Raw genomic sequence first — 21,010 nt, 5'->3', positions numbered from 1 at the left:
AGGAATAAATTAGAAGTAGACATTAGGCTACATATTTAGCCTTTCGGTAACCCGAATTTTGTTTGTGCATTTTGTCGGCACAAAAGTAAGATGGATTACCTGATCCTGAATAGCAAAACATGGGCTTTCCAAATCCAGATCATTCTGATCCAGATCAAACTTTTTGAACAACTGGCCCCTGAATGTCCTAACATGGAAAAACTGCTTTTAAAAAATTATAATTATTAAATACTTATATATATATATTGCACATTTGTTATGGAATGAAATGCAAGCCTGTTACTCTGGAATCAGTTCCCTCTGTTAAAAACCTGTTAGTACAGTCTGCACTGAAAGAATCATGTTACTGTTTTCATTAATCTTTGATATATTTTTTATTTTATTTGTTTAAATTGTGTATTTGTGTTTTCATGTGAAACTTTATAAAGCCTTCTTGATCAGGACTCCCTGGAAGAAGTGATTTCATCTCAATGGAAAAGGAAATGGAAGCATAAATCAAAAAAAAAAAAAAAAGGGGCTCTATAGCGACCCCTCCCTGCCGCTCGTGAATCGCACGTGGCTCGCGCGCCCTCTTGCGGCGGTGCTGTTGCACTGCAGATGTTTAACTCTTTCCTCTCCTGCTGTTTGTGTCCTATCAGTGGAAGATGGCGACCAGAGTCCTTCAGACCTCCTGCTCGGGCCTATATCAGGCTAGAAACACGGGCCGGGCGAAAGGACATGTTACTGCTGTTATCAGGTCAGACAGTTTATCTCACTTACACGTTATAAATCTGCGAGCTTTGTGCTTTAGTGCGCAGTTACCGCTGGTGCACGCGAGTTTAAAAACGCTGCGGCATTAGTAAAGTCGTGATTACTCTACAAGATATTCAGAGATCTTAAAACTTCATGAATTGCTTGATTTGAAAGATCTGCTTAATCAGCTCAACTGTTATGTGTTGCTACGTAAATCACAGATGCGTCTGAATGTGCGCTGAATCTACTGCTCAAGGTCATAATTCAGCAGTCCATCACGTGTGTTTTTATGGTAAACACAATATGTAGATTTGGTGTTGCAATTTTTTTTTAATGAAATGAGAGATTGTAATAGTTTATCTGGTGAATGATACATGCACAATATTAAAAAGAAATACTGTAATGCAACCACAGTTACTGACTGTACTTTCTGTTGCAGTGACTGTTATTATTTGACTATACTTCTAGACATGGGAAAACAAAATGTAGTCTCATAAAGCAATGTAATATACTATATGTTTAACAAATGCACAACATTGTCCTGTTTCAGGGGTCTGTCAGCATCTACTAACCGGAATCGAGAGGACAGCTGGTTCAAATCACTGTTTGTGCGGAAGGTGGATCCGAGAAAAGACGCGCACTCCCATTTGTTAGCCAAGAAAGAGGATAACAACTTGTACAAAATACAGTGTAAGTTGTTTGCCTTCTGCTGCAAAACGTCTAAATGCCAATGTGATTTCTCCATTGACTGACATATTGTTTTCTTGTAGTTCACAATGTGAAGCCCGAGTGTCTCGAGGCGTACAACAAACTCTGGTAAGTCAGGCCACTTCACATGAATGAACCAGGTCAATCGAGGCTGTTTGGTGTTAATTACATAAATCAAGCTGTTTTTAACGTCTTCAGAGTCCCTTGAGACCGAACTGATTTGACTACTGAAGTTCACAGCAAATGTCCTGCTTTCTATTCCTGTCAGTGATTGGCAGCAGCACTGGCAGGAATCCGCTAAAGCCCATTCCTTAAGTGTTTACTGCTCTCCGGCAGCGGCGCAATGCAACACGAAGACCTCGATAAGACTCACATCTCACTGCCTGAGATGCACTGATTAATCACATGCTGAAGTCAAACTGAATGTCATATCAGTGTCACAGTGTCTGAATCCGCCAGTGTTTTGGAGGTTTTAAGTGTGTATGAGGTCAGTTCTGTCTCTAGTTGACCAGGGGGGTGTATGCGGATCGTCTTAAATTCAGTTTTAAAAATGTAAGGCCATTAAAAGTCTTACATATCTTAAATGGTATATTAATTAATCATTTCAAGAGGTCTTAAATTTGCGGAAAATGTGATTATTAAACTTCAAAAGGTTATGATTTAATTAAATAAATATGAGCACTGCGTGCTTCAAAGTAAAAATGTGGTGCTGTTGCTCGTACTACAGGCTCGCAGTTTACAATCAATGAACTCGTCACCTTTCTGAAAAGCGCAGCTGCATTGTATACAGGGTTTACCAGGGTAACCGCTATATTTCTGCTGTTCCATAAGCACCATCTATTGCATTTTCATTCAGACGGTTGATCAAATAGAAGCTATATAAGTATATACAAGGTTCCTATGCAGTTTGGAAAAGGTATGGAGTTTGATTTGAGGTCTGGATAAGTATGGAAAAAAGAAAACACAGTATGGGGGGAAAAAAGCCTATTTCCCTTATTCGGTTTTGTTAAATATAAATTTAAAGAATTTCTAAAAATAATAAATTTATCATACAAGCAGAGTGTTTTCATGGCAAATGTTTAGTGATTGTCGAACACGACACACGCACATATTCATTTCTCTGCCATAATCAAGTCTCTTTTGAACTTCATTAAAAGACTCTTTGCTGTTTGTTGATTGTGCAACATCAAACCACTTTCACAGTATCAAACTGATCTTCAGAGGTGCATATCTGCAGGTTATAAAACATTTTAGGTTTCTTCTCATCATGTCAAGCACGTTATCACTTTGAAAACAATGAAAAACAACCGCTGAGAAAATAATATTTACAGATGACTGTACTATAACAAATAATACTGTATGAACCATTAATGTTAAATATGATCCGAAAAATCTATAGAGAGGTTTGGAAAATTTTGAAATGGAAAGTGTGTAAAAAAACAACAACAACAACAACAAAAATCATGTCTCTACATACCTAAATGCATTGAGTTGCTGTCATGTGATTGGGCTGATTAGATTGTTTAACTACAGTAAATGTGACTTGTTTCCACAGTGATGAGGTGCTGCCGGCCATCCATAATGACAAGCATTACCCGTGTGAGCTGGTGGGCACGTGGAACACCTGGTACGGAGAGCAAGACCAAGCTGGTAGGACTTCAGGAATACTTACTTCAACACAATCTGCTCCGTCATCAGTAGAGTCTGTTTTGGATGAGAGTTTCTGTAATATGTCGTGCTCTGTCAGGTCTGGAGGGTCATGAAAGGGTTAAATATATATGAGTGAGATGTGTTTGCTCATCTCCAGATGTGTGTTTATGTGAGCACTGACACATTGTAACATTTGCATCTATGTAGTGCACTTGTGGCGGTACAGAGGAGGATATCCAGCTCTTACTGAAGTCATGAGTAAACTGAAGAATAACAAGGTAATCTAGAGTTTGTGCGCTCATGTAGTTGAGCAGTGCTGTGAACCGCTGTATGAGAAATGCAGTACGCTCATATTTACTGCTGCTTCATTTAGGAAATGCACATAGAGTTTTTAGCATTAAAGGGTTAGTTCACCCAAAAATGAAAATTCTGTCATTTATTACTCACCCTCATGTCGTTCCACACCCGTAAGACCTTCGTTCATCTTCAGAACACAAATTAAGATATTTTAGTTGAAATCTGATTTGAAATCTTTGACTCGTCGATAGACAGCAATATAATCAACACTTTCAAGGTCCAGAAAGGTACTAAAGACATTGTTAAAACAGTCATGTGACTGCAGTGGTTCAACCTTAATGTTATGAAGAGACGAGAATACTTTTTGTGCGCAAAAACAAAATAGCGGCTTTATTTAACAATATCTTCTGTGTTCTTCTCATACGTTGTTTTCGTCCAGCGCTTCCAGGTTCTACGTCAGAACGTCAGCTCATTATTGGCCGGCTCCTGCGTCAGCATCACACGCAAGCGTCATGCTGATCTCGTGATCAGGTGTTGGCCAATACTGAGCCGGCATTCGTGCTTAAACATGAATAAAAAGAGATTGTTGAATAATGTCGTTATTTTTTATTTTCTCATCTCTTCATAACATTAAGGTTGAGCCACTGCAGTCACATGACTGCTTTATCGATGTTTTTAGTGCCTTTCTGGACCTTGAAAGTGTTGATTATATTGTTGTCTATGGAAAAATCATATACCTCTCTGATTTTATAATAATTATGGGGACGAGATATTGATTTGAGATTAAACAGTTTATTATTTTGTAATCTATTACTGTGTACAAAACAATAGTCCTGGCAACAATATTACAGTAATACTGAAGTCCTCTGATTTAATTTTAAGTACAAATAGATAAATATAACAGAGACACAAGATGGCAGCAGCTGCGTTGGTATGATGAAACAAGCTAGAGCGAGTCCATGATTTGATACGAGAAACATGAAAGACGACAGGTTTCAGATACCTGGATGGTTGATATGTTTTTCAGCGTTACTATTGAGGATGTTTAATAGAGCGCATTATTGCCTGCCCACTTTTTCAACGGCGTTGGTTCTGGAAGTTTTCCATTAATTTCTCCCATAGGGATTTCAAAAGTCTTTGTTAAAGTGTTATAAGCCATGAACCACACCAACCAGCTACGAGGAGAATCATAACAGCTTCAGTGATAGTGTGTGTGTGTATATATATATATATATATATATATATATATATATATATATACACACACCCTACTAATATATATATATATATATATATATATATATATATATATATATATATATATATATATATATATATATATATATATATATTAGTAGGGCTGGGTAAAAAATATTGATTTCTCGATTTTAATCGATTCTCATTTTTACGAACCAATATCGATTCTTAAATCCCAAGAGTCGATTAGTCTAGTCTGTTTTCAGTTGATGAATGAGCAGAATATGTAGCGCCTCCCATCCAATAAATCGCAATAATCTTTCTGCTTTGTTACTTTTGATATGAAGCAAAGTCTCAGATTTCAAATGATGTCCATCTTATTATGAGATTCAAAAAATAAATACCGTTTTGGCGCTGTTTAATGTGGCGTGACAGATCGCTTTAGCGCCTCAGTTAAAGAGAAGCATGTGATCATCCTCTCCTCCGCTTTAATACCAGTTACAGCGAAATAAACATGCATGAACATCTGAAGGTATGTTAAAATATACAGTAAAACTTACTGAAATCCGTATCATGTCTCGTGTAATCGCTCAATCAGTGTTTCAACCTCGGAAAGACGTCAATAAAACAGCTTCAATGTCACGTAAGGTCACATTTACCTCAGAAAAACATATTCAGTGACCATAAACTCATTAGTCGGATAGAAAAAGGTAGAAAGCAGCATTCTGATAATAGATATAAGTAAAACATCCCTGCAGTTGCCTGTTATTCAGCTGTTGTGTGTCATATGTTGACCGCAGGAGTTCCTGGAGTACAGGAATGAAAGGGGCAAGATGCTTCTGTCCCGCAGGAATCAGCTGCTGCTGGAGTTCAGCTTCTGGAATGAGCCGGTGCCCAGAGACGGACCCAACATATACGAGCTGCGCTCCTACCAGCTGAGAGTGAGTCTTTGATTCCTATCGGCCACAGACCCAGAATGACGGGAGAAACTGTTGTTTGACCTGTCTTTGCTCTAGCCTCTCAACAGCATGTGTGGTGGTTATTGTTTGGGATAGAAGTGAGCAGATAACACTATCTCTGTAAACAGCAATAGATTAGAGCTGCACGATTAATTGCTAAAAGATCGCAAACTCAATTCAAACACCCACGCAATCTTATTCCTAAATGACAGTGATTTTGTCTCAGTCTATTAAACCTTTGACAATTAGCGAACATTCAGATCTGCGCTGCCGCTGATCCAGAGAGAGCAGTTGCCACGTATTCTTCATTTTCAGCTTTATAAACTTTTTTCAACCACACAGTATCATTATTTCTGTGTTACAAACATTTAAATGTACACAGAAGTACTGGGATAAATGTTTATAGTTCAGATATAAACACTGATGTCTACGGTAGCAAAACAGAGTAATTCACCTATTTGAAAGTAACATGGCACTTCAAATAAAGATTGTATCAATTGCCTTCGAAATGCGACGCAGCTACTGTTGAATCAGTTTGAAATTGATACATTTAAACAGTTTGAACTGGTTTTGGAACCAAACCTACCAGTCTGTCTGGAATGTTGCTTCATTTTATATTCCCTGCCAAATCATCGTGAGTAGACTGTGGATGTTATATATCACCACATCTCAGTGTGTCCTGGTGGATTGAGATGAGCTTGATGTTCAGATTTACAGTGTCTCTCTTTGTTCTCTTGCAGCCCGGGACCATGATTGAATGGGGCAACTATTGGTAAGAATACAATCTGTTCCTGTAACATAATGCACGGGTATAGCCTGTTAACTGTCAGTGCTCTTTTTTATTGGCTCTTTTCTCTATCACAGTTTTTAGTAATCATCATTAATTCGAAAGCTTAAATGCTCAAAATTCATCCTGTGAAACCTGTTTTGAAATTGGACATTGGAAACAGTACTTTAAATAATTTTAGCGGGTTAAATTTTAATTTGATGACTTTAAATTTGGAACAAAATTGGTTAGACATTTGATTTCCTATCAAATAAATGTCAAATGATTTTGTATGAAATATAAAAATGTTTAGTTCAGTACAATTGCTTCATAGTAAACTTAAACTTCATTAAGTTGTTTTTTTTACACCTTCATTTTTTGTAATAATCTGCTTGGTGTCTTTAAAAAGATCTGTATCCCAAAGCATTCATGAACTACCACCATTTAAGTTCAGATCTGTGTTCGACACAAGTTTGAATAACAAAATATAACGGCATACAATTCAAGTCACTGAAATGGTGTTTCAATGCACACACTGGTGTATTTGATACAATATTGAATGCTACAGAACATGTGATGTGCTGAACTCAAACATAGACTGTCTTCAGAAATCCTTGGGAGTGCTGCATGATATCAGAAGTCATAATTACATGTAATGTGCATTACATGATGCTTTGTCATGCTATGGGATTTTGTTTTTCACTTGGTAAATCAGCTAAATGTGTTGTATTTTCTGGCAAGCTTTTATCTTTATTCATCACTTTATCATAATAAGTTGTAGTTGTACTGTCAGCATTCACAGTGTATTATGAACAATACTAACAATCAAGGAATAGTCTGTCCACAAGAGCACTATTTACATCAAGTGATTCTCAAGACCTGTTCACATCAAGAAGAAAAAATCATCACGTGATCAATACTCAATATTGCTTTCTCATCTCATTTTTGGTGCAGAATACTATGGAGTCAAATTAATGCCTTAAAGTTTTGCACAAAAATAACGTTTTGCAAAACACAAAAAAGAATTGAGCAATAAAAAATGTTTTGCAAACAAAAATAAAGAATTGCAAAGGAAAAATAAAGTATTGAGCAGAAAAAAAAAGTTTTGCAAACAAAAATAATAAATAAATTAGTGCAAAAATAAAAATATAATCAATTACAAAAATCAATGACTGGCTGTAATCCTATTTTATCTTTGCCACATATTTTTCATGCTCAAACCTACTAAATCATTTGCAACGCTCATTTTATTCTGCGTTTCAGTCAAGCGTGCGCTCACCATACCGGTTTTCCTTTGCGCTGCACTTTTCTGTGCGGATTCTCTTTATGGCACTGGTTTGACGTGGGGGTGGAGTCAAGAAACGGGGGCACGCCTCCGCGAAATGCATTAGAGGGGAACGTAATCGGCAACAGGTGAAATAATTCTTTGACATGGTTAAAAATAACAAATGGTTTGTTTTTGTTGGTTTGTTTAGCATATGTTGTCGCCGATTACGAGCCCCTCCAATGCATTTCTTATAGTAATATGACCCGATGCGCTCTGTCTCACTCCTGTATCCACTTTTGTGTCCTTAAAGGATTAGTCCACTTTTAAATACACTTTTCCTGGTAAATTTACTCACCCCCATGTCATCCAAGATGTTCATGTCTTTCTTTCGTCAGTCGAAAAGAAATGAAGGTTTTTGAGGAAAACATTCCAGGATTTTTCTCCTTCCAGTGGATTTCAGTGGCTACCAACAGATTGAAGGTCAAAATTACAGTTTCAGTGCAGCTTCAAGGGCTTTAAACGATACCAGACAAGTAATAAGGGTCTTATCTAGCGAATCGATCGGTCATTTTCGAAAAAAATACAACCGTTTATGTTTTATTTTTTTTATTTATTTTTTTTACGCCTTCCCTATTCAAGTTACAGAAAAAAACGAAACTGGCGCCGCGTTCGTTCCGTAAGTAGAATAGGGAAGGCGTAGGACATTCAGCGTAAGCGTTATGAAGAATGCGGAAGCGGAAAGTACGTTCAATGCGATATTTTGTTTATAAAGCATAAACGGTTGTATTTTTTCCGAAAATGACCGATCGGTTCGTTAGATAAGACCCTTATTACTCGTCTGGTATCGTTTAAAGCCCTTGAAGCTGCACTGAAACTAATTTTGACCTTCAATCTGTTGGTAGCCTTTGAAATCCACTGTAAGGAGAATAATCCTGGAATGTTTTCCTCAAAAACCTTAATTTCTTTTCGACTGACGAAAGAAAGACATGAACATCTTGGATGACATGGGGGTGAGTAAATTTATCAGGAAAAGTGTATTTAAAAGTGGACTAATCCTTTAAACATTCGTTTTTTGGGGTCGACAGCTTATAAAAACTTATTTCTGTTTTTTTTAGCTTGTTAGCTGTACACCTTGTCACACAGCAGCTTTTAGGCATTGTTCTGTTTTTTGTAATGAGTCAGAAAAGACGAGAAGGCAGCCTGGAGACGGTTGGATTGTTTTTCCCCCGGTGGGCATGGTTTTCAGATTATAATAAATGCGCTCTGTCTCTATGCTTGATCTGTTCTGTTGCGATCTGCGTCTCCTGCCGATGACGTGTTCGCGGGGGCATGCCCCCGTTTCTTGACTCCACCCCCACGTCAAACCAGTGCCATAAAGAGAACCGCACAGAAAAGTGCAGCGCAAAGGAAAACCGGTATGGTGAGCGCACGCTTGACTGAAACGCAGAATAAAATGAGCGTTGCAAATGATTTAGTAGGTTTGAGCATGAAAAATATGTGGCAAAAATAAAAAAAGGATTACAGCCGTCATTGATTTTTGTAATTGATTATATTTTTATTTTTGCACTACGTTATTTTATTTTGCAATTTATTATTTTTGTTTGCAAAACTTATTTTTTTCTGCTCAATACTTTACTTTTCCTTTGCAATTCTTTATTATTGTGTGCAAAACATTTTTTTATTGCTCAATTCTTTTTTTGGTTTTGCAAAACTTTATTTTTGTGCAAAACTTTAAGGCATTAATTTGACTCCATAGAATACACCTTTCGTCTACAATTACAATCATCTAGTAGCTTAAACAGTATAGTGTGGCACCAGCAATGCCAAGAACATGGGTTCGATTCCCAGTGAATGCATTCTCATGTAAAGCTTGACTGCAGTGCAAGTCACTTTAGATGGTCTTTTGGTCACTCCATTCATGGTTTAAATAGATCTCTTGGTGTGAACAGGTCTTAATGAAGACATGTTTAATGCTGAGATTTCAGAAGTGGTCTGATGATTGATGCTGTTCCTCAGGGCGCGAGCTATCGGCTACCGGCAGCACAACCGCGAGGCAGTCGGCGGCTTCTTCTCTCAGATAGGAAACCTCTATATGGTCCATCATCTTTGGGGTAATAATGATTACATACGCCCTGATAGACTGTTTGATTGCGATCGTGATTCCATCATTAGCAGTGTCAGTGTTTGGAAAACATCCAATGATCATTTCTCTGGTCTGTTTGCTCCAGCGTACAAGGACCTGCAGTCCAGAGAGGACACGAGGAACGCCGCCTGGCAACACGAGGGCTGGGATGAAGTCGTCTATTACACCGGTAAACACCACGTCTACACCACACTGTGTTTACACCGACATGCCTTCAGTTGTTGGGTGCACTGCATTCAGTTTTCGCCATGCATTTTAGACATTAACCATTACATGAAATCCAGCTCCAGATTTTCTGCTCTCTGGTCTACTCTGTAGTACACTAGTCATTTAAAGTGCCCTTATTGTGTTATTTTAAAGGTTCCTATTTTTGTTTTGGAGTCTCCAATAGGTTTACATGCATCCAAGATCAAAAACACTTTCCTTTTCTCATAATAGACACTGCAGCATCAGCTCTTTCCTCAAAGAGTCTGAAAACGGTTCGTTCGAAGATTCAGTCTCTCTCCTTTCCGAGAGCCTGCCCTGCTCTGATTGGTCAGATGGCCCAGTCTGCTGTGATTGGCCTACTCTGCTCTGATCAGGGGCACGTTTAAGCTCAAACCGGTGTGCAACGTTTTCCTACAGTTTCCGGGTTGAACGGCATGTTTCCTGGAAACATTATACAACGGGTTTGAGATATGCGTTTTTGGTGGGTGTGTCAAAAATGTCAGCCCAATCAGCAGCAACATGTATATAAAGCATGCGGTATTAAAGAGACAGCTCGCACAATGGGTCCAAGTAAAGCTGTTTATTAATGTGTCACAAAGAATGTCCTTCTCAGCTGCCATAGTTGCAACACTCATCAGAACAGGGTGTTCAATGCACCACCATTTCCATTTAAAAAATTTTGCAATGTTTTGTCGGGGCTGAACGCAGCCCAGATTACCTGGTCTGTTGTGATTGGCTTACTCCGCTCTAATTGGTCAGATGGTCCAGTCTGTTGTGATTGGTCGACTACTTAAAGCATGTGTCGGAAATCAATTGTCCATTAGCATATTTGAATTTAAGCTCTGGATCTTTCTTAGCCCTTGATGCACGTTGAACCATAGCGATGGCGTTGTTTTTTCCGTGTCAATTCCAGCACATGTCATCCTTTTGAAGTGCATCAAAGTACGGCATCTTCTCGACATGAACAACACGAACCAAACTCTTCCAGTCTGAGCTACAACTACAGCGTTTGAGGGCGGGGCAAAAGAGATACCGTTCACTGGCAGCCCATGAAGAGCATATGCTGGAAATATGCAAATTTGTTACATAGGTTTGTAATATGAAGCAAGACTGAAATTACCCACTCGTTTTGGCAGTTTTTTTTTTTAACTTTGATCTTTTTACATTCACAAACAGCTCTATTACACACTGCATGAAAGGTAATATCCACAAAAGCATAATAGGGGCACTTTGTCATTTTTTTGACTTGGCATGTGTCTTTATTGAATAGAAAAGAGCAGATTTTACAGTTTAAAATCTGCTTTTGTGCTCTGGAGGTGACATTTGCTATTCTAAAACACCATGAAAAGTAAGATTTAGTTTAATCATTTTGTTGTTGCTGAAGTCTGGCATCAAGCTTAAAGCTGACTGGCCCGTTGTAATGTGACAGTTTTTGATGGCTTCACACTGCCAGTCGCATCTTATCTGGTAAAACCTGCCTCTGAATGTGTTTTCAGTGCCCCTCATTCAGCACATGGAATCCAGGATAATGATCCCACTGAAGGCGTCTCCGCTGCAGTAATGAATCCATCAAATCCTCACCGTTACGTCCCCATGAGCTGAAGGCCAGACCAAGACATTGGATACATTCACTGCCGTGATCGACTCTGTCGTCATGATGCCAACCAACTCGTTCTGATCCGAACAACTGTCCAAAAGTTGCACCAGCAAACCAAATTGAATTTGTAGGAATGAAGGCTGTTACTGTACTTCACTAAGTGTTGACAATTCGTCATGTGATGTCTTGCGTAAGGCACATCTAAAATCTGGTTGTTACATAAATCAGCATATTGCTAGGCTTGGAAAAACACAACTATAGATCTATTGAATAAAGATTGTTGCTATATTTAAAGGATATGAAAGAAGGGCAGTAAAGTGCATTGAATCACCATAATACATTGGCAGTGTAGAGCGTTAACCTTTTCCAGTGTGGTGGCCGATAAATCTTTGATTCCCAATATTTCGGTACAGATTTGGATGAGTTGAATATTGTCAGAAAGCATTTACTGTTCACCCTGCTGGGAAAAACTCACTTTAAACTCGCTTGAGTGCTGCAATATATTCATGTATTTATTGCATATTTATTTGCTGAAAATATAAACCCCCACATGGAGAGGATTTCAGGTTATAATAACATATTATGATAAATACAGCAGAATCTATCCTACATATTCAGATAAAAGCCCTGGTCATTATGCAGATGATTTATTAATGCTCCATACGTTTGTTGCTAAAATAGTCAGAAATCAATTGAACTTGAACTGGGAAAGCCTCATTGGGGACAGGTTGTGTGCAAAATTATTTTTTAGAAATCGTTTTATTTAGTTGCTCTATTTTATTTGTGTTTGTTTCTACATAGACATGCTTTTTACATGCCTTTTTTGTGTTGTGAAATGTCTCCAGTTCTGCTTTGATCAGCAGCTCACTGACAGACTGATTTCTAGATTGACTTTGTTTTCTGTGCGACCGCGGCATGCGTAATCTACTGTACATTGATACTTCGGGATTTAACAGCACAAAATGTTTCAAATCAATTAAAAACTGTATTCAATAAACCATAACTGATCATTCTACTCCATGTTGTGTCATGCTCACACAGACAGAAGACACCCGACAGCTGTTACTTTTCTTTTATTATCTGCTGACCGTTATCATTAAGTGTTCTCTTTCAAGTATACATACAGACGGGGACAGTTGTTAGTGTTAAAATAATAATAAAAGTGTTCTCTCAGTCTGAGCTCCAAATGTCAGTCAAGTTTCAGTGTACAGTACATCACAGGAAACAGTGTACAAACTGACCTCTTGCTCTCTATATGAACACAATCATTTCAGTAATAAACTCTAAAAACATAACATTAAAAATTGTGCATTAGGTAAAAACTAGGAAAGGCACAAAGATAGTGCACGACCATAAAGTGTGCTAAACTCCAGTCAACACTAGATCTTCTCCAGCTCTTTGAGCAGCTCCCCGAAACTCGTGACGTACCATGAGGACTTCTCCTTCACCTGCTGCCGCACGACATTCCCACCGAATCCAATGAAAGCGCTCTGAAATAGACACGAAAGCAGTTCAACTAAACATATAAATCGAAACCACAACTGTGTCTGAAACCATTCCCTCATTCACTAATCACTACATGGGCCATTCTACAGAATTGGTGCAAACTGCTGTCCCACAACCAAAAAACACATTTAAAAATCATTTAAGTATTCAAATTTTAGATGTTTACTAAGATCCTTCTATTATCTATTGAATCCCACAATAATATTAAAAAAATTGTCACTACAGTCATGACTGAAGCACGTCGTCATTGTTTTGGTAGTGACTAAAGGGAACGCAATCATTTATTTGGAGGAAATACAATTTTAGTGCAGTTATGTAAATCATTAGTATTTTAATATTTTGTAGTATGCGAGTTAAAATCCTGTCATGTGATGTGGTCACTACAAACACATTACTGTCACTACTGAAAATGTGCAGTCATGACTGAAACATGGATGTTTTGTCAAAAATAAAGTATATTGAATGATCAACTGAGATGTTATTATAGTGTTTGGTTCAATGTTTATTCAAACTAACGAATCCTTCACTTTGAAATCAGTTTGATAAACTTTACACCTTTTATAAAGAAAGATCGGATTCAAAATACAACAAATCTCATAAATTACACTTGAAATATTGTTAAAATTGTAATTGTTCAATTAATAAAAAAAAAATAGCAAAAAATGTATTTACAAGGTAGATGTGAACAAAATCTTAATAGGTCAATGTGACCCTTCTTATTAAATTATTAATTATTGTGTTTCCCTAGTGACAAATTTGGGGAGAGGAAAAATATTCCAAAACTTTATGAAAATAAAATATATGAGAACTAACAGCTCTCCTGTCCGCATGTTGAGAGAAATAAAGGTCAGAGGTGTTGTGTTGCTGAGTAAATGATCTAATTCAACCAAACTAATTATCAAAATGACTTTAGATTAGATTTAGAAATAAGAGTGTTGAACTTCCTTCTCCTGTATCTATTCTTCTTTGGTCCAGAATCACAGCATAGCTGAAAGGTTTGTTTGAGCTGCGCCCTCTACTGTACAGGAGTAAATATGCGTTTCCATTTCATTTCACTTTTGGTGTTGAAAAAGCCTTAATATTTGCCAAAAATATAACTTTTTTTGTTGTTGTTATTAAAAAACAATCAAGCAAGCCCAGCCCAGATGAGAAAAGGTAACGCAAAAGTAATGCAACGCATTACTTTTCATAAAAAGTAACAGTTACTTTTTTTAGGGAGTAACGCAATATTGTAATGCATTACTTTTAAAAGTAACTTTCCCAACACTGGTCTTGACAAAGCAATGTAACAAGCCAGTTACAAACAAAACAAAAAAGACAAACCGGTAACTCCAGTCCAGGTCTCCACCGTGTTTTGTTAGAAATGCCCCATGATAAAATGTAACTTTCAGTTTGTGTCGGTACACATAATCAAAACATTCTTATGCGTGGTTTAATGCATTTAAGAAATAAACATTCCTGTTCAGTATTACAAGCTGCCATGCGACTGAATGTGTTAAAAACATGCCCATTAGTTTAAAGGTGCCCTAGAACTTTTTTTAAAAGATGTAATATAAGTCTAAGGTGTCCCCTGAATGTGTCTGTGAAGTTTCAGCTCAAAATACCCCATAGATTTTTTTTTTAATTAATTTTTTTAACTGCCTATTTTGGGGCATAATTAGAAATGAGCCGATTCAGGGTGTGTGGCCCTTTAAATCTTGTGCTCCACGCCCCAAGAGCTCGCGACTGCCTTAAACAACATAAAAAAAGTTCACACAGCTAATATAACCCTCAAAATGGATCTTTACAAAGTGTTCGTCATGCAGCATGTCTAATCGCGTAAGAATAGTGTTTATTTTGATGTTTACATTTGATTCTGAATGAGTTTGATAATGCTCCGTGTAGGGATGTGCGGTATACCGGTACTGGAAAAATACCGGTATTTATTATATTTCAAACGGTACAATATCATAATTTTGCACATTTCGGTATTTTATGCGCTGCTGTTCCGAAGTTCACCGCTAGGTGGCAGTGTGCTGCTCAAACAGACACAAACCCGGCAAATGCGACAACAGAGCAACACACGATGGATCAAACAGATAAAGTTAGTTCTACACACCCGAAACTAATCGACAAAGACAGCTGTATGAGTGAAATATGACTTTACTTTGCCTTCAAAAGTGATAATAAAGGTGAAACAAAAGACCTCCATGCACAAATCTGCAAATGCTGCTTTAAATCATGTGTTGCCACGGGAAGCAACACATCAAGTCTAGCAAAGCACTTGTCACTTGCTCATCCCGAAAGAGTTCGGAGATCGATAGGTGAGTCAACTGATTTAATTTAGACTTTTATTCACAACACTGATCAGCACACGCACATACAGGGAGTGCAGAATTATTAGGCAAGTTGATTTTCTGATCATATTTTTTTCCCAAGCACATTTTACCAATTCCAATCCACATCAATCTTAATAACTACTATTAATATTGTTTTTAATCATTTATAAGTGATATATAATTGTTCATGAAGGCTGGAAATGAAAAATGCCTTATATTCAGGTGTGCAGAATTATTAGGCAAGTTTTCTTTTACAGGCAAAATGAGCCAAAAAAGAGATTTAACTCAGACTGAAAAGTCAAAAATTATTAAATACTCATGAGAAGGACGCAATACTAATGCAATACTAGAAATTGCAAAGTTAAAGCATGACCAAGGGACAGCAAAATGCTCATTGGGTCAGCGGGGTCAGACAAAAACAGGTGGAAAAGAAAAGACACGTTAACTGCAAAATAATTAAGAATTATGTGTGAAACCATCAGGAACCCTTTAGTCTCCAGCGCCACCATTTTCCAGAACTGCAACCTACCTGGAGTCTCCAGAAGTGCAAGGTGTCAAGATCTCAGAGACTTAGGTTAGCTAAAGAATCCTAAAAAATGACCCGCACTTGATAAGAATCACAAGCTGAAGTGTTATAAAATACATGAAGACTGGGTTTTTATAGGCCTTATAAACCGACAGCTTGAGAATGACTCCTGAAGGACCAGCACCACATCCTCTTGTACCACTGTTTGAAGAATTTATCTTCCAGAATCTGGCAGTAAGTTTTGGAAGATCATTTTTAGTCCATCTCTTATCCTGAAATGTCTGTCTTGCAGAGATGGACTAAAAATGATCCTAAAAGTGAACTCAAACACCTTACTGCCAGATTCTGGATAAATTCTTCAAACAGTGGTACAAGAGGATGTGGTGCTGGTCCTTCAGGAGTCATTCTCAAGCTGTCGGTTTATAAGGCCTATAAAAACCCAATCTTCATGTATTTTATAACACTTCAGCTTGTGATTCTTATCAAGTGCAGGTCATTTTTTAGGATTCTTCACCTAACCTAAGTCTCTGAGATCCTAACACCTTGCACTTCTGGAGACTCCAGGTAGGTTGCAGCTCTGGAAAATGGTGGCGCTGGAGACTAAAGGGTTCCTGATGGTTTCACACTTAATTCTTCACCTTAATTCTTAATTATTTTGCAGTTAACATGTGTCTTTTCTTTTCCACCTGTTTTTGTCTGACCCCGCTGACCCAATGAGCATTTTGCTGTCCCTTGGTCATGCTTTAACTTTGCAATTTCTAGTATTGCATTAGTATTGCGTCCTTCTCATGAGTATTTAATAATTTTTGACTTTTCAGTCTGAGTTAAATCTCTTTTTTGGCTCATTTTGCCTGTAAAAGAAAACTTGCCTAATAATTCTGCACACCTGAATATAAGGCATTTTTCATTTCCAGCCTTCATGAACAATTATATATCACTTATAAATGATTAAAAACAATATTAATAGTAGTTATTAAGATTGATGTGGATTGGAATTGGTAAAATGTGCTTGGGAAAAAAATATGATCAGAAAATCAACTTGCCTAATAATTCTGCACTCCCTGTAGCTATCAAACATTAAACACGAAAGCTCAAACGTGCGTGCGTGACACACTAGAACCAATGAAGTTTAGTTGTTATATGTGCACTTGTGGCAAACAATCATATTTTAATTGAATTTGAATGAATAAAGAGATTAGTAATATTAATTTTAGTATGAAGGGCATATTACTGCCGCTGCGGCGACACCTAGAGGAAGCAGCCGAGAAAGAACGAGAGAGAGAAATATAGCCTATAAATATTACTAATATGAACACTTTACAATAAATCTACATTTGCAAAGTTCATGAGGTAACCTGACCTAACAGTATTATAGTATTTAATCTATCAGTAATTATTTATAAATATACTAATACATGTTTAGCATGTTAACATTACTTTGTGCAAATATGAACCCAAACACAAACCTTACAATAACCAAGATTAATAAATATTATAAATGTCAGGAGCTGTCAAAAAAATAAACACTGAAAAGATGTGAAGATATGAAGCCATTTTAATTGGGTTATTTTGTTTGCACTATGTGATAAAAGAAAGAGATAAAAGATATATATATATATTATATATATATATATATATATATATATATATATATATATATATATATATATATATATATATTTTTTTTTTTTTTTTTTTTTTTTTTTTCAAAAATCTAAATTTAAACCATATTCCCTGAATGTAGGTTTTGTTACATTATATTTGCACATTTGTTACTGCAGAGTTTTAAGCATTTCATTAATAAAATTGTTTCAACTCACTTATCTTTTGAGGCTGGTTATTTTTCACCTATGGTATCGATTTGGTATCGATACCGAGGTATTAGATTCTGGTATCGTACCGAAGCCAAAATTGTGGTATCGGAACATCCCTAGCTCCGTGGCTAAAGCTAACATTACACACTGTTGGAGAGATTTATAAAGAATGAAGTTGTGTTTATGAATTATACAGACTGCAAGTGTTTAATAATGCGACGGCTCTTGTCTCCGTGAATACAGTAATAAACGATGGTAACTTTAACCACATTTAACAGTACATTAGCAACATGCTAACGAAACATTTAGAAAGACAATTTACAAATATCACTAAAAATATCATGATATCATGGATCATGTCAGTTATTATTGCTCCATCTGCCATTTTTCGCTGTTTTTCTTGCTTGCTTACCTAGTCTGATGATTCAGCTGTGCACAGATCCAGACGTTAATACTGGCTGCCCTTGTGTAATGCCTTGAACATGAGCTGGCATATGCAAATATTGGGGGCGTACATATTAATGATCCCGACTGTTACGTAACAGTCAGTGTTATGTTGAGATTCACCTGTTCTTCGGAGGTCTTTTAAACAAATGAGATTTATATAAGAAGGAGGAAACAATGGAGTTTGAGACTCACTGTATGTCATTTCCATGTACTGAACTAAATTCAATTTTTGAATCTTTTGTTTACCTAAGCCTTCTTCACTCGAAAAAATGCTGGGTTGTTTCAACACAGATTTGGGTCAAAATGGACAAACCCAACCATTGGGTTAAAATTTTAATAAAAAAAAAAAAAAAAGTAACCAAATTGGGTTGGGTTTGTCCATATTTGGGTTGAAACAACCATCCATCCATTCAAACAAATATTCATCCTTTAGAAAGCCAATTCAGCTGTGTTTATAGTTTTTCTGACAGCTAGATGGCGCCAGAGCATCACTATTAAAAAAAGCATTTATTAAACTGTCAATGAAAATTTGGTTTTAATTTGACTTAATTGTTCTTCCTGCCAATTTATCATTTTTAAATGGGTTTACCTTTAAATATTTATATATATGTTTTTCATAACTTGCAGTTTGTTTTCTTGATGTTTTAATTCCATTAGCCTTGGCAGTGCACACTGCATACTGAAAACCATTGTAATTATTACTTAAGTTTATGGACATTTTTAAAAATCCCCATCACAAAGTTTTGCTCAGGGCCCCCAGAAGCGTAGGATCGGCACTCAGAATTCGTTCAACACTACACAATGGCCGCAGCCCGATGTAGTGCACTATATAGTGGATATACATAAAAAACATCTTCTAACAGAAGTTTGACTAGTAAAGTATATCACAGAAGTAGTTACCCTCACTAATACAGGTGTCATTTAGTCCTCTATGGTAGCTTGTCTATTAGTCGGGCCCTCAATCATGCAGTCAAGGCTCATTGGGGTCTTTATGGTGAAGTACTCACCGCAGGAGGACAGGCCTCGAGATCAGTGGCTCCGTCTCCAATCATCACTATGTTTTCAAAGCCGTACTGCTCCTTTAGCATGCGGATCACTGTGCCCTTCCCTCCCGTCTGCGCCGTGGGCTGGGACTCGTCGAATCCTGCGTACTCGCCTGACAGAGCACAACACCACCTCATCAGTCACGGTCTAACGCCAACGGCCCGCCGAGACGCAGGGCGGCTCTTACCATTGAAGTAGAACTTCAAGCGGTTCGCGTAGACGTGGTGTAGAGGAATGTTGAGCTGCGACGCTACGTGTTCAACGATGCAGCGGAAACCGCCTGAGATGAGGAAGACCTTCACGTTACGCTGATGAAGCTTCTCCACCAGCTCCCTGAGCAGACAAAGACTTCATCAACAAGCTTCAAATACAATATCTAACCTTCAGTATTCTATTTAATGGGTAGTGTGTATAATGTATAGTCTATAAAGTGAATATAGTATATAGTGTAAAGTCTATAGTGTATATAGTGTGTGCAAGTGTAAATAGTGTGAAGAATAAAGTATATAGAGTGTAGTGTTTATACTGAGTATAATGTACATAGTGTGTAGCGTTTATAGTGTATATAAATGTAATGTATACAGTGCAGTGTGTATAAAATGTAAATCTGTATACTAGTGTGTAGTGTAAATATAAAAAGTGTTTATAGTGTATAAAGTGTGTAATGTATTTAGTGTGTAGTGTATATACTGTGTATAGTGTAGTTTATTTACTGAAACCATACACTATTTTTTAATATAAATCATTAATATTGTCAGTTTTTACAACGACTTATCAAATACACACAAAAACAATCAAAGTTAACTGGAAAAACAATGGGGGAGGATTACCAACTTACTTAATACCTGTGGTGAGCTGCGGCGGGTGGTCAGTGATGAGTTTGTTGACTTGTTCCCTCGAGCACTTGATGATGGACAGGCGCTCGCTCAGGGCTGTGTGGAATGAGACGGAGCCGCCCATGGCCCTCCGGGTCCTGCGGACACAACGACAGGGATGTGCTCTCAATCACTGCTGTACGTGTTTGCACACTAGTTAGGGTGTTCTGATGTGCTTCGACACTATAGCCCTTCCTTTAGCAATGTGAATGAGAACATGAGGGGAGAGAGAGTGTTTACTGACATCTCCGTGACCGCGTCCCCGACGCCGCAGAACTTGGCGAGCTCATCGATGCCCTCCTCGCGGATCACGGTGCTGTCCACGTCAAAGCACACGGCCTCCGCGCGCCGGAAGAGCTCCTGCGCGTGAGCGATGGTTGTCATGGTGAAGCCTGCGCGACAGGAAACTGGTCACTACAAGAGCAGTAAACATCAGCAAGCCGCTGAATCTCGACATAACAACACGACACAGAGTGCCAAGGGCTCGTTTAGTATGCTGCAGCATTCGCGCTCGTTTACATAACAGCGGCAGCGACGCGTTAAACGCAGTCATTCATCTGGACGCGAGTGGTTGCATCAGCTTCAGCATGCTGGAGCGCGCTCTGCTAACGCGAGCCGCCGGGAAACATGAAAACACATACGTATAAATGTATGAACTACTTAAAACAAGAACTAAACTCATTTAAAAGTCAGATAATATTCGTACACTTTCCAAAAAAACAACAACAACAAAAAAAGACACTTGACCCGTAACGAGTTTTGTGGCTTCACTGATTCGTACCGTTTTAAATCCAGCTTACCTGAATGCGCGCGCGGATGAGAAGCGCTCCCGGATTTCTCTACGGAGACGAGCTCGTTCAGATCTCCGGTAGACAGGTTCAGACGGATCTGTGCAGGAACGCGCGCGGTCATCTGCCATTCATTACTGCTCTGAGACGATGGAGACAGCCAATCAGA

The 21,010-nt window shown here is 37.8% G+C and overlaps 2 protein-coding genes across 2 annotated transcripts; one reads left to right on the top strand and one right to left on the bottom strand.

The window, feature by feature from the left end:
- Positions 1 to 580: 580 nt before the first annotated feature.
- On the top strand, positions 581 to 12,538 carry nipsnap2 (nipsnap homolog 2). The gene is made up of 10 exons (XM_048160353.1): positions 581 to 736; positions 1,283 to 1,422; positions 1,503 to 1,548; positions 2,996 to 3,090; positions 3,298 to 3,368; positions 5,385 to 5,525; positions 6,284 to 6,315; positions 9,593 to 9,687; positions 9,805 to 9,888; positions 11,423 to 12,538. Exons 1-10 carry the CDS (start codon positions 645 to 647, stop codon positions 11,485 to 11,487), a joined length of 861 nt encoding a protein of 286 aa, XP_048016310.1. The 5' UTR covers positions 581 to 644; the 3' UTR covers positions 11,488 to 12,538.
- Positions 12,539 to 12,580: 42 nt separating this feature from the next.
- On the bottom strand, positions 12,581 to 21,010 carry psph (phosphoserine phosphatase). Its single transcript, XM_048160354.1, has 6 exons — positions 20,854 to 21,010; positions 20,298 to 20,445; positions 20,017 to 20,151; positions 19,366 to 19,511; positions 19,142 to 19,290; positions 12,581 to 13,013 (listed from the first exon to the last, which is right to left on the bottom strand). Exons 1-6 carry the CDS (start codon positions 20,963 to 20,965, stop codon positions 12,903 to 12,905), a joined length of 801 nt encoding a protein of 266 aa, XP_048016311.1. The 5' UTR covers positions 20,966 to 21,010; the 3' UTR covers positions 12,581 to 12,902.

Source organism: Megalobrama amblycephala, linkage group LG16, assembly GCF_018812025.1.
Source record: "Megalobrama amblycephala isolate DHTTF-2021 linkage group LG16, ASM1881202v1, whole genome shotgun sequence".
NCBI classification, from domain to species: Eukaryota; Metazoa; Chordata; class Actinopteri; order Cypriniformes; family Xenocyprididae; genus Megalobrama; species Megalobrama amblycephala.
The sequence above is the reverse complement of the archived record's forward strand: the minus strand, read 5'-3'. Positions and strand labels throughout refer to the sequence as shown.